The sequence below is a fragment of the Equus quagga genome, unplaced genomic scaffold, assembly GCF_021613505.1.
Source record: "Equus quagga isolate Etosha38 unplaced genomic scaffold, UCLA_HA_Equagga_1.0 HiC_scaffold_715_RagTag, whole genome shotgun sequence".
NCBI lineage: Eukaryota > Metazoa > Chordata > Mammalia > Perissodactyla > Equidae > Equus > Equus quagga.
The window spans coordinates 5,364-19,578 of NW_025794475.1; the positions used below are offsets into that span (position 1 = coordinate 5,364).

Genomic DNA, 14,215 nt, shown 5'->3' on the forward strand with positions numbered 1-14,215 from the left:
TGAGGTCCAGCCAGCACTTTTCTCTGCCCCTTGCTGCCTGGCTTGTGCACTGAGCTGAGCTGTGCAGAGCTGCGTTGTCGAGTCCAACAGAGCCTCTCTAATAGATGTAGCTGAGTTCCATCAAAAGCTTTGGTAATAAGTTGGCGCGTAGGCAGAAGAGTGACCGTGACACTCTGCCATTTTCCATGTGAGAACGTTCCTCTTCTATTACAACAGAATTTCCTAATTCAGAAATACGGAACTAAGCACATAATCACAAATCCAGAGAGCTTGTCTTCAGGAAACTGTTATGCGAAAATGAGGTCACAACAGGAAACCAGCCCTTCACCTCCATCTGCACCTGCCTCTGTGATGGTCCTTGAGAGCATGGGCCCTGCGCGCCCCCTGGTGGTCCTGAGCCCCTCCTGCAGGCAGGTTTGTGTCTGGGCTCACGCCGACTTCTCCTCGCTGTGCCCTTAGTACAGTAATAAATGGCCGTGTTCTCGTCTCTCAGGCTGTTCATTTGCAGACACAGCGTGTTCTTGGTGTTGTCTCTGGAGATGGTGAATCGGCCCTTCACGGAGTCAGCGTAGTGTGTGCTACCACCATCACTGTTAATACTTGAGACCCACTGCAGGCCCTTCCCTGGAGCCCGGCGGACCCAGCTCATAGCATAGCTGCTGAAGGTGAATCCAGAGGCTGCACAGGAGAGTCTCAGAGACCCCCCAGGCTTCACCAGGCCTCCCCCAGACTCCACCAGCTGCACCTCACACTGGACACCTGCAAACACAAAGACATCCTAGGTTAGGAATCTGTCTCAAATCGACTGTTTTTCTCACTTGTATCCTCTCAAATACTCAGTCTCCTGTTTGCCATAAATTACCTCTTAAAACAGCAAGAAGAAGAATCCACGTCAGCCCAAACTCCATGCTGAGTCGTCTGTGTTCAGTCCTGATCACAGAATGGGGAATCCTGGGGCTGGGGCTCCTCTCCCAGAGCTGCAGGGTCAGGGCTGAGCTGGTTTTCTCAGCAGAGGGAGGGCCATATTTGCATGTCCTCTGACTATATAGCAAGCTCTGGAGTTGGATACCAACATAAAGGGCAGAGTCCCAGAGCGTTATGTGTCCAAGGGCACATGTCTGGTGATAATTACCCCATTATCCGGCCCTGTGCTCCTCGATAATAGACTCAACTGCCCCTTGAACCTACTTGAGGACAGATTTGAGCTTCTTAGTGAGGTTTGGAGAACGCCTCCCTTTAATGAGAACGTTTGTGAATTTTATGCATTCTACTATTTACCTAAGAATGTATCGTGAAGCAATGGAGGTGTATTTTCAGAAGTTCCTGAGATTTCCTATTATTATCCATCCTCCTATAACTTTTGCAACCAATGATCCATTTTGACACAGAATAGCTTTACAGATGAATAACTGAGATGTAGTAAACTGCACAGTACAACGCTGTGCAGGTTTTATCTAAATCTATATGTATTACATGGACCTGGAAGCAAGGAGCATGGTAGGAACAGCCCCACCCACTTCCCCTCTAACTGGCATCATTCTCAGTGACTCACTTGGGGAAGCTGTGGTCCAGCCCAGCTCATTCAGGATTCTCACCTGAGAGACTAGCAGGCAAGGAAAGAACCACCTTCCTGGCAGGGACAACGGACCCTATCACCAGAATGGGGCTGTGATTTCTTTATGGAGAAGGAAGAATATGTTTAACTCTTTGTAAACCCAATGAGTGTCTTTGGAATGGCTCAGTTGTGATGTCATATGGACGAATGCAAACCTGAACACATACCTGACCGAAAGATAACTAAATATGTTGGTGTGTGTACCTAGCAAATGAAAAATTAAAGCATGTATTTTCACATTGTGTTTAATGTAACGGCCAAATTAAATAGTCCTAGATTCAGAAAACTTAAATCACCCCTTACGTGATTTCTTTTTCAGCTATCAACCGCCAATCCATCAGAAGCTCCAATTTTTCAGTATTCCAAAATTGACCACTAACATTTTAAAATATATGTCAGTTCAGCACAACTACATGCTCTGTGCTTGCCAAGCCTACAGCATCTCCACACCACATCACTCCCTGTGGAAATATTCCACTGCATCTTCATCATGAGATGCTGAAGAGAAAGACAGCTGACCTCACCTCCATCCCCTTCAGTCCCAGACCGCAGTGTGTCTCTTTGCTGAGCCTGCAGCTGCTGAGCTATGTGAGCAGCTGGGTGGAGTGAGGGGATGGATGTTCTCTTCTTCATGGGCTGATGAGCATGCAGATTTGAAGCCAAATATGCACCTGGAAAAGTGAGCACAGGCTGCAGATCTTGTGAGAGTGGACTCCGTGTAAAGGTTTATATTGGTGCCCGCACCCCTGAGTGTGCTCTGGCTTCCTGACCTTCAAGAAGAACAAAAGGACTGAAGTGTTGAGACAGTTCTGCTCTATCACTGGAACTTTGAGGTACTGAGAATCCTTGAGAGGTAGACGTGGAGCTGATGTAGAGTCCGTAGGCTTTCAACATCCACGAGGCTCATTTACACATGGTGTTTCTGCATAGACATCAAGGGAAAACCCTACAGAAGAGAAAATTATAAAATAATCGGTCAAGTAAATTAAATTTAGAATACCTGAGATCAGTAAGCATGCTCTTATTTAAGGTTAATTTGCTCATCCATGAAGTACAGATCAATGTATATACAAATTCATAGACTCATTGTCATGATTATATAAGCTAAAATCATCCTAGTTCCTGGTCCTTGGAAAGTGTGGTTATTATGAGGATGAGAGTTTATTCTAAAAAAGGGAGGGCACCTTTGTATCTCCACAGATTTTAGAAGACTGTACTCTCCACAGGAAGAGGTTTATAGAAAATGCAGATAAAAGCCCCGGACAGGATCCCAGCCCTTAACCCACCCTCTCTGTGAAGATGTGAGCTTAGTAATTTCTGAGCACCCTCTGCTGGTCCTGCGCTCCCCCTGCTTGTCCCAGGTGCACCTTTGGGCTCCAATGTGCCCTGGAGAGAAATAGACACGTTTTCCCCTCCTCTTTATCCAACATACAGCGGTGGACCCTTCCAACACAAGTACTGTATGCCTGCCTGTTCAAAGGGTGTCTCCTCTTAGTTATTTCCTATCAACTGACCCCCTGACTCTTCTCCTTGGCTACAAATCCCCAGCTGTCTTTACTGTACGCAGAGGTGAGTCTTGTTTCTCTCTCCTACTGTGAAACCCCTATTGCAAGAGTCTTGAATAAAGACTCAACACCATCTTAGCGAGTGTCAGAAGAACTTTTTCTTTATCAACAGAAACCAAAAATAAAGTTTTTAGACTCCCAAATCTCTATTGCTATGAAACAGGCTGATAAAAGTGTTCAGAGTATAGCATGTCCCACCATTTAAGAAAAAAGAAAGGTAAATCCATGGTTAGAACAACAGATCCTGAGGTTGAAGACTGAGGCACAGAAGATTATCCCCAGACCTTGAAACCTAACGGAGTTTTCTAGGGTAGATTTCAAAGCTGATTCATGCTGGTGATTCCTTGTAACTCCCATTTTATCTCTGTTGTCATGGAAATGTCTGTAACTGTCATCACATGCTTACCCTGCAGTGGTGTTTTAGAAGAAGAAGATAACTCATGTTCTAGGATCACAGGTGTGCAGAGAGGGGGATTTACCCAAGGATGGATTGCCGTCAAATTCTCACCAATGCCTGACTCAGATGACTAAATTCGGGACTTTTGAGATGATAATATTTGGATAGATTTTGGAAGTGATTTAATGCTTTAAGAGTTGGAATTTTGAGGGGCCGGCTCCGTGGCCGAGTGGTTAAGTTCGCACCCTCTGCTTCAGCAGCCCAGGGTTTCTCCAGTTTGGATCCTGGGCGCGGACATGGCACCACTCGTCAGGCCACGTTGAGGTGGAGTCCTGCATCCTACACCTAGAAGGAACTGCAACTAAGATATACAACTGTGTACAGGGAGGGTTTGGGGAGATAAAGCAGGAAAAAAAAAATATTATCAACAATTGTTAGCCCAGGTGCCAATCTTTAAAAAAAAAAAAAGAGTTGGAATTTTGAGAGAGGTTCAAAGTGCTAAATATAGTTTACCTGTGGTTTGGATGTAATTCTTGGAGGGCTGAGGGTGGACTGAGGTAGTATGAGTCACTCTTTGAATCTGTAGAGCGTAATTTTATGGTAAAAGAAAATTTGTGATATTTGATTAATTTAGAGATCCCGAGATCCAAAGATCTTCTTGAATTATTTGGAAATGTAGTCACAAGTGTTTACATTGGAGGGAGTCAGAGGGAGACTAGACTACAGAAAAAGGAGGAAACAGTGTGACCAGTGATGTTGGGTACTTTGCTTCTGGCTGTGAAGATGCAGGAAGAGACCACAGAATAGGGCGTTCAAGGAATGCAACTGTAGAAGCCAGACTAGGCATGAAAAAGCAGACTTTCTCTGTCTGAGTCCGTTCAGGCTTTTATAGCAAAATACCACAGCCTGGTTAGCTTATAAACAACGAACACTTATTTCTCACAGTTCTGGAGGCTGGGAAGTCCAAGGGCAGATTGCCAGCATGTTCACCTTCTCGAGACGATCCCCGTTCTGGTTCCTAGTTGTCCCTTTCTTGTCGTGTCCTCACTTGGTGGAATGGGAAAGCAAGCTGTCTTGGGCCTTGTATGGAAAGGCACCGATCCCATTCATGAAGGCTGCACTCTCATGATCCCAGCACCTCACAGTGACCTCATCTACTAAAACCATCATCTTTGGTTGTAAAGATTCAGGATATGAATTCAGGGGGTTCACATGTTCCCAGACAATAGCACTCCCCTAGAGGTTCTGGAGGGAGTATCGCTCTGCCACCACCTTGACCTCAGGCCAGTGGCACTGATTTCAGACTATGACATGCAGACTGTAAGAGAATCAAAGTGTGTGGTGTTTGATCCAGTGACAATAGGAAAGTTAGAGGCTGGGTTGTGAGTCTCACATTATCACGGGTCTCCCCACACTGCGCCCTGGTGTGTGCTGAGCATCAGCACTGCCCCAGGGACAGGGACACTCACAGGGTGGTGGTCTGTGTGGACGCACCTCCGCAGGACTCACCACTGAAGGAGGGGACTGAAATAACGATGTGCTGGTGTAGACAGTGCTTGAACCTGGCACACATGTCCACCCATGACTTTGTCACCATGTGTCCATGATGTCCTACCAGAACGTCATGTGTGTGATGTTGGCCAGAGACTGGGAACCTGGAATCCATCCTTGACTTTCAAATACGTACTTCCCCAAGAACAATCCCAGTTTTCAAAGACATGGTGAAATCAGCAGAACTTGCTGGAGAGAGCTCCACACTCCAAAAATCCCAAGTCTGACCACAAGCAAATGTTCCCAGATGATCCCACAACTGGAACTTTCAAAGAACAAAGGAACTCACTACCCCCCTGGAAAACATGAATGAATGACAGGGGACTTTTGGCAAAATCACTTTGCTGGATGTTGGTGAAAGAGCACTTGGGATCTTCAAGCCTTTGTGGAAGAGAGTAGCACGCCCAAGAGAGCATTATACTTTGTCTCAGAATCCTGACGCTTGCATCTGAGGAGTCTGGAGACTCATCAGTCCTGTCGTCTGCTCAGCCCAGCATGGCTGCCCCTCTCCTCAGAGTTTCTGACACACTCAGGATGTGGGTTATCACACTGTGTCACTCACACAGTAATACACGACCATGCACTCAGATCTCAGACTTCTCAGCTCCAGGTAGACTGTGCTTGTGGATGTGTCCCTGGTCATAGTGACTCTGCCCTGGAACTTCTCCGCATAGCTTGTGCCACCACTGCTTGGGTTGACCTCCCCCATCCACTGAAGCCGTTGTCCTGTGGCACCTAGCACATAAAGTAGCTAGTGAAGTTGTGCCCAAAAGACTCTCAGGACAACTTCGTGGATGCCCCAAGCTTTCTCACCTCAGCCCCAGACTGCACCAGCTGGACCTGTGAGTGGACGCCTGTGGAGAGGAGACACAAGTGGACAGAATCCTCCTTCACTGCTCCTCATCCCGTCCTCAACCCAGGGACTGGGGGGCCCCTTACCTGTAGCCACCGCCACCAAGAAGAGGATGCTCCAGCTCCAGTCCATGGTGAGGGATTGTGCTCTCAGGGCTTCTGTAGGGGAGGGAATGGCTGTTGGTTGATGCTCTCAGGACACAGATATTTCCATATTTGCCTCAATAGACCTCAGGTCACATGTATATTCATGAGGCAGCATATTTCATAACTGAATATGTGACTCAACCTGATAATGAGCACACAGATGATACAGCAACCATGTTCAACAGCATGAGCAGGGTCCTAGTCTTGAGCTTTAAGTTGTGCATCTCCTGAGATGTCCAGAGCTCTGTGCAAACACTAAGGAATGAGCACCCGTAGAAGGTGATCTTCACTGTGAACCCACCTTTGAATGGCACAGAGACAACCTGAACCAGTCCGGGACTTTGATATCTGAATGTCATATCCTTGGGATCAGAGTATCTGGCAAAATTTTGGAAATCTTGAATCAAAAATACTGTATTTGGAGGTCAATCTGGTGGTATAGTGGTGAAGTTCACACACACCACTGCCACAGCCTTGGGTTCACAGTCTTGGATCCTGGGCACAGACCTACAACTGCTTATCAAGCCATGCTGTGGCGGTTCCCACATACAAAGTGGAGGAAGATGGGCACAGATTTTAGCTCAGGGTCAATCGTCCTTACAAAAACAAACAACAACAACAGCAACAACAACACACCATCTTTGTCAGTCCAATTCTCATTGTTAAGATATCTAGATGTCCTGGAAACCTCCTTTGTAATTCAGTTTTCACTTCTTTATTGTGTTTAGTAAATCCCCCAAATAGAATAAATTATATAAAGACATCTCAGCAATCCTTTCCAAAAGAGTTTTTTAAAAAATGTTTGTTTTTGAAAAACCGAAAGCCAGGCCTGAGAGGAAAGCCCTTCCAGGCCCCTCAGCACCTGCTCCTGAGACTGGAGGCCCCTGCTGGGTGGTCCTGAGTGCCCCCTGTAGTCCAGCCCTGCCCTGCAGGAGAGGGCCCTGTCAGGGTCTTGGGGCATTTACCTCTCAGTGTCCCCAGTTCAGGATTATACGGCTGAGAACAGGGTTCAGAACTCTGCTGCCTGGGACACTAATGACAACACCAGGAGTGTGAGCCTGGGACTGGAGCTGAGGACAGACGTGGACAGAGTCACTCCTTGACCACTCATGGTATTGCAGCTGTGGTTCCCATGCAGACACTGCACCTGCAATAAGAGAGACCTAGGAATGCTGGAGGAGGAGGAGGCAGGACAGGTGTCAGCTGACTCAGGTGAGTCTGCTCTGCAAGGTCACCGGCTGGCAGGGCAGAAGACGGTAGATGAATGAGTCAGCTCCATGAAGAATGCTCTTCCATCCACGGGACACCTTGCTGCCTGGATGGGCTCAGATTCTGTCCATCCTTGAGGATATATTCTGTGGTCACCTTTCCCTCCTGACACCCTCTCCTGTGGCCCTCAGGGGCTGCATCTCACCAAGGGACAGACTCCCTGCTCAGTCCCCCAATGGGGAGGAGCGTACTGGCTGTGCCCTTGGAGAACTCAGTGCTCTCTTTGGGGACCTCCTTCACCAAGAACAGAGTCCAATAGCCTTCATTCCCTAATCTGCTTATCTTATAGAAAGATGAGTTTTAGGAAGAATACCCTGGACCTGCAGCCTGTCTCCTTGGGGAGAAACTTGAGGGTCATAAATTCTCCACATGAATTGAAATAGAGACAGGTTGTGGGAGGCCCTCAGCTCATTGATTTTGAGTCAGTTTCCTGGTCTCCATGGACACAGTCATTTATTCTAGAAGTATCCATTTTTTTATCAATACCAGTGAACTTTGGATTCATTGAAATGGTTTCTACTACATGTGGGGAGAGAACTTCAGGATTCTTGGCAATAGAGCTGCACAGAATGGTTTGCTGGTTGGTTGAGTTCACCACAGCCAGAGGGAAGCTCCATGCTGCAGAAAGTAGCTTCCTTAGTTCATACCCCTGAGAGCTGCTCCTCTCAGAGCTTGTGTCACTGAATCCTGGGATTACGTGAAATCTAATGAGTGTGTAGTAGTGGAAGGCAGAGCTCAGCTTCATCTTCCTCACGGTGCCACCCTGAGGATGTGATCTCAACATTCTGGTCTCAGGTCTGACGAGATATCATTTGTAGATCACAGCAATAACCTTATCTGTGAAGTTTATGGTAGGGAGTCAGCACTTTTAGATATTCTCATAAGCTAACATCACTGATACATTATAATTACTGCTATTATCTCCCCTGGGTACCAGAAAGAACCTCATCTCAGATGGCACAAAGGACTCCTGTTCTGGCCCTGCCCTGACACGTCACAGCTGTGCCACTGGGGTAGTTCGACCCACGCTCAACCCAGTGTCATCGCATGTACATTGACAAACTTAGAGGCAGCTGTCTCTCAAAACTGCCTTATTCTCTATTAGAATGAGAACAGAGTCTTCAATTCAGGGTAGTATAAATTGGTTTTATAATAATAATAGTGGTGTGAATTGAATAGGAAATACTCCTCATCTTGAATGTAGGAACAGGAGAATCATGAGAAGCCAGTTGATGCAGATTAGCAATACCATTATGGATGCTCTTGCTAGGACCTGGACAAGCAGGCTGACCTGCTGTGGGGCAATGGAAGGGAAGGGACAGCACCCAACATCCAGAACCAGGTGAGGCATCGAGTCATCAGGTGACCTCCAGGCACTGAGATTTGAACAGATGCATAAGGGTAGTCCAGGCCCTTTGGGGCTTATGGACCTGGGGAGATACTGATGTAAAATATCGCTTATAGAGAAGATTATATATAGGTGTCCGTATGTTTATATTGGTAGGAACAAGTTCATAGTGTACTGTTTATCCATAGGAATAAAAAAAATGGAGCAGATCACTAGCACTTAAAAGTGATTGTGGCATCTCTGAGGATAATTAAAGTTAGGGCGACTGGGAGCTATATCATGTTATAATGCTGATGGGAATAGATATGACTGACTTTTCACAGAAAAAGGAGAAATAGACTTTTTTTGTGGTAAGAACACTTAATATAAGATCTACCCTCTTCACAGATTGTTAATGGTACAATGCGATCAATATTGTTATCTATAGGCTCAGTGTTGTACATAAGATCTCTAGTAATTATTCCTCTCACATGACTGACATTTTTTCTTGTCGATTAGCTACTATTCATTAACTCCTTCCCCAACCCCTGCAACTACCTATTTGTTCTGTGCTTCTGTGAGTTTGGGTATTTTAGATAGAGCACAGAAGTGGAATCATGCAATATCTGTCCTTTTATGACTGGTTTAGTTCACTTATCATGATATCCTCAAGGTCCCTCTATGTTGTCTCATGTTACAGGATTTCCTACTTTTCTAAGATGAATAATATTCCCTTGTATGAATATACCACATTTTCCTTATCCATTCATCTGTCAGTGGAGATTAAGGTTCTCTCCACATCTTAGCTATTGTGAATGATGATGCAATGAACGCGGGACTGTAGATATCTGTTTGAGATTCTGATTTTAATTCCTTGAGCTATATACTAGAAGTGGGATTGCTGGATTTGGCAGTGTTCTATTTTTTTATTTTTGTGAGGAAACACCATACTGCTTTCGATAATGGCTGTATGAATGTACATTCTCACCAACATTGTACAATGATTCCCGTTTATGCACATTCCACCCAGCACTAGTGCTTTTGTTCATCATAGCCATCGTATCAGGTGTGAATTGATATCTCATCGTGGCTTTGATTTGCATTTCCCTGATGTTTAGTGACATTGAGCACCCTTCATTATCTGTTGGACAGAAGCCTTGAGTAGGAAATTCTCCAAAGTTGTGAGCTGAAATTGAGAAACTTTTGAAGCACACCCTGAATCGCATTTCAAGATGAACCAATCACTTGTTGAGGGAGAGAGGAAATATGGTGGTGGGCTTCATGTTGGGGAGATGGAAAAAGTCCTCCTGATGGCTTCTTTATTTCCCCTTGGAAAAGGGTGAGCGTATAAAATAAGTATGGACTGTCAATCTATAGGACACTGAGACCCCATATTTGAAGACAATTTACTACATTTGTAGGACTCATTGTAAAAACAAACAAACAAAAAACAAAAAAGAGACAGGAATCATGAACTGTACCTGCAATCACAGCAGCCGTCCTGAATAATACTCAGTTCAGTTGAGTTTGATGTGGCTGGACGTACAGGAGAGTCACTATCCCCATTTTTTATGTGACGGCTCCATTGGTAAGCCCAGTTTCATACCTAAAGGATATGAATGAACTCATTAATTATGTAAAGTGGTGCATGAAGATCTTGGAGTAAAAGTCAAGGATATGGAAATGCGTGATTGGAAATCTGGATATAAATATCGAGCATAGAATTACAGAATATAGTAAAAACACTTAGTGATCAAGTAAACATCAATGTTCCCTTCAGCCACTCCTTAAAACTTCAGAATAACTATAATAATCATTCCTTAAAGCTCCTGAACCATCTCAGTGTAAAAATTTAGAAGGTGCTCAGTCTCAAGGATGAAATCTCACTCTACCCATTAGTGATTTGTGTCTCTGTGGACATGTGACATAATTCTCATCAGGATGACAGCAGAGATGGTCTGTTGGAAGATTCCTGGTCCTTCAGAAGAAATAGCCCCTCTCTTCACCCAGCCCCTCCTCATATGTGCCTGTGACTCTTGGTACAGCTCTCACTGTGTCCACAAATAAATGTCGTTGTTGCTGATGCTGTAAGATTTTCCGTTTTCTTACTTTCCACCTAACTAGTCGTGGATACTTTTGAAGAGGCATTCAAAATATATATAATATTGAACCCAAATTCAATGAGAATACAAAATAATTGTGTAGTGACCAGTGGGACTGAATTCACAGGTGGCTGAATACCAAGGTTGTTCTCACAGCTGTCTCATCTCAGTTCAGGCATGTTCTGTGCATCCCTCAGATTTATTATACTCTCCCACTGAGATCCTTGACTTAAGATAATTGAGTATGGATTACAACTCAAAACTGAAACTGGAGGTTATCAAACAGGACAGACTATCACTAATATGAGTGGTCACATGATCATATTCCTCTACATGTGGTAAACACATCCCAGATGGAAGACTCTACAGCATTTCCTAAAGAGGGTAAACCAGACAAAGACCAGAGTGCAAACACATATACAGAGCAGGTGTGTTTTGAAGTAGCGCAAGACTATGTGATACTTTTGGACAAATATCGGGGCAGCCTACGGGCCAGTCAAGTTGACACATATAATTCACCCTCAATGAGCCATGTGGTACACACTCTCCCACAGCCAGCAGATTCAAGCTGCCTTCCAACATCGTGCTAAACAGCCTCTTCATGATCTACAACGAGGGGATTTATCTACTGAAAGAAATATAATAAAAAACAGATTCTGAACCTCGTTGAAGGGGCCTTACCATGTGTGTTAGCAACAAAGGCAGCATGAAAGTCCAGAGTCTGCCCCTGGGCTCACATCTAACAACTGAAGAAGCAATCCAGAATTCCACACCTTGGGAGGGCTCCTCAGTGCAGGACTTCCAATTCAAGATTCTCTGGGATCCTCTAGAAGGAAGACATATTTAGAAGCAGACAGCTGACCCATGGCCTTTGGAACAAGCAGAGGAACTCAGACAGTGGGCACCTTCTACCCAGCTGTCAGTCCAGAAACACTTTCCAAGGGTTTTACTATTATTATTACTGTTATTATTACTTGCTTCCTTATACCCATTTTTCTCATTTGCTATAGACTCAGATTTTTTTGACCTATAATGAGCCTGGATCTCCTTTTTCCCTCATTGTTACAAGTTTTAGGTGCAAAAAGTAGTCCAACTCCTGTTTTTGATGTTTGGTTGCTGACAGCTTTCAAACCTCCCTCCTCCTTCCCCCATGTCTGCACCACATCTAGAGAAGCAGATAAGAAAGACTCGGTGTTCTCTCTCCTTTGTCTCTGGTGGGGGAGTCAGACCACACAAGCCCTGGGCAACACATAGGACGGTCAACCCAATCTCACTGCCCAACCACGAAGATTCCTTGGGCCAATCCCCTTTCCTGGCTCTCTGAAGACATGTCAGACCTGTTTAAGAGGCCTGCCCCGCCCTCCTCAGAGACATCATTATTTAGAAATATGCGTGGTCTTGTCCTCTTGCTGTGTGTGTGGCATCACTGTACTGAGCATCTGAACCTGCTTTGGGTGTGAGCCCCTCCTGCCTTTGCAAAGAGGCCAGAACAATTGTTGTGTGCAGGGCGCTGGGACAAAGACCACGGCAACCTGGGATCTTTCTTCTCTTGCCTTGGATTGACTGCTTTTCTGCTAACTGATGGCACACGTGCACTTTGAGCTGATGTTTGCTGCTACCTTGCACTCTTAGTTGTGCTGTTCTGTGCTGCATTGTAGAGTGCTATAGGGCTCTCTTGTAGGGTCAGCCAACCAAAGTCAGAGTTTCCATAAGGAATTAGCACGAAGCAATGTGGTATGGGAGTCTGCCCCTCACTAAAGTGGCACTTGGTTGTCAGCTTTAGCCCAGACTTATTGCTATTTCTTGGGATACATTGTTCATGTTGATGGCAGCCTAATCTGTGACTAACACTGGGCTCACGGAATGATGCCTACACTGACTGGCTGGTTGTGTGTTAAGCATCCCCTCATCCCCATGCTCTGCAGAGCGCTCAGAAGAGCGACGATGTCCTGTGCCCTGTGTGGGCCATTGAGTTTCACTAATGGGGACTCAGAGAAGAGCATTTGGGTTTTAGACATTGACAAGTCTACTGCAGAAGGCACAAGGACCCTACAAATTATCCTGCTGCTGCTGCCTGGGCCTCTGTCACCAGATGAGGTCTTGATCCTCGATGATGTAGGACAAAGTCCCCTAAGATCCCGTGTGGGCAGCCGAGGGGACAACTCAACTACTTATATGGAGAGGCCCTTAAGTGATATCAATTTGAGGCTATTTGAAGAATGAAATTTACAAATATGAGCAAGGTAAAGAGGAACTTTATGAAGTATATTAGATATCCATCTAAAAAAAAGAAAAAAGAAAAGAAAAGTAGAAATCTGGAGAGAGGAGAAGAAAACAAAATACTAAAAATGTAAAACAAGTTCACAATCTGACCTACCTGAAAATCTCAAACATACTAAAATAGTTTACACAGTAAAGATAAAATGGCACAGATTGGATTTTCTGCCTCTGCAACATAGGTTTTCAATTTATTTATCATCTGCTGAAATGGAGCCAGCGGCAAATTTTCAAGATCATAATCGGTAATGTAGTTCATGCTACAAATATACTTGGGGATCCCACAATATCTAAGCAAAGTATCCATATATTTTAGAGGATTTGCTAAATCCAAAGTACAACACAAATAGAAATACTTTGTCTTGACTCCTGGAATATGTCTCTGACTCTGTGACTAAAAATTTACATGAAATTTATTTCATGCTTATAAAATGATTTGAAGAAACAGAATCCTTGGGTCACCCCCAAGATAAAATATTTCCCTCGGCCCTATGTAAATTGAAAGGGGATTTCAAGGATTGACTGCATCATACAAGACCTATTTACAGAAGGCGTGATTATCCCACTGCTTCTCCAGGGAACAGTGCAAGTCAGACTGATCTTTTTTGGTTATCGTGGTAACATTTGTTTATAGCATTATAGAAATTCCAGGTGTACATCATTCTATTTTGATTCTCGTGTAGATTACATCAGGTTCTTCACCCAAAGGCTAATTACCATCCCTCAACACACACATGTTTCTAATCCCCCTTTCCCCCTCCTCGGTCCATCCTTCCCCTCTCATAACCACCAATCCAATCATTGTCTCTTTGTGACTGTTTGTTGTTGTTTTTTTCTTCTACTTATGAGTGAGATCACACAGCACTTGCCTTTCTCCCTCTGACTTACTTCACTTAGTATGATACCCTCAAAGTCCATCCACGTTGTCACTAATAGGCAAATTTCCTCATTTCTTGTGTCTGAGTAGTTTTCCATCGTGTATATTTACCACATCTTCTTTATCCTTGATGGGCAACTAGGTTGCTTCCAAGTCTTGGCTATTGTGAATAATGATTCAGGGAACATAGGAGTGCATGTATCTTTACACATTCGTGTTTTCATGTCCTTTGGATA

The 14,215-nt window shown here is 44.7% G+C and overlaps 1 gene segment (V, D, J or C); it reads right to left on the bottom strand.

Annotated features, from left to right (window-relative positions):
• Positions 1 to 328: 328 nt before the first annotated feature.
• On the bottom strand, positions 329 to 932 carry LOC124232531 (immunoglobulin heavy variable 3-23-like; the record flags this gene model as incomplete). The annotated part of the segment is given in 2 exon segments: positions 329 to 759; positions 863 to 932. Coding segments are annotated over 2 exon segments (477 nt in total), but the record flags the coding sequence as incomplete, so codon positions are not given.
• Positions 933 to 14,215: the final 13,283 nt, after the last annotated feature.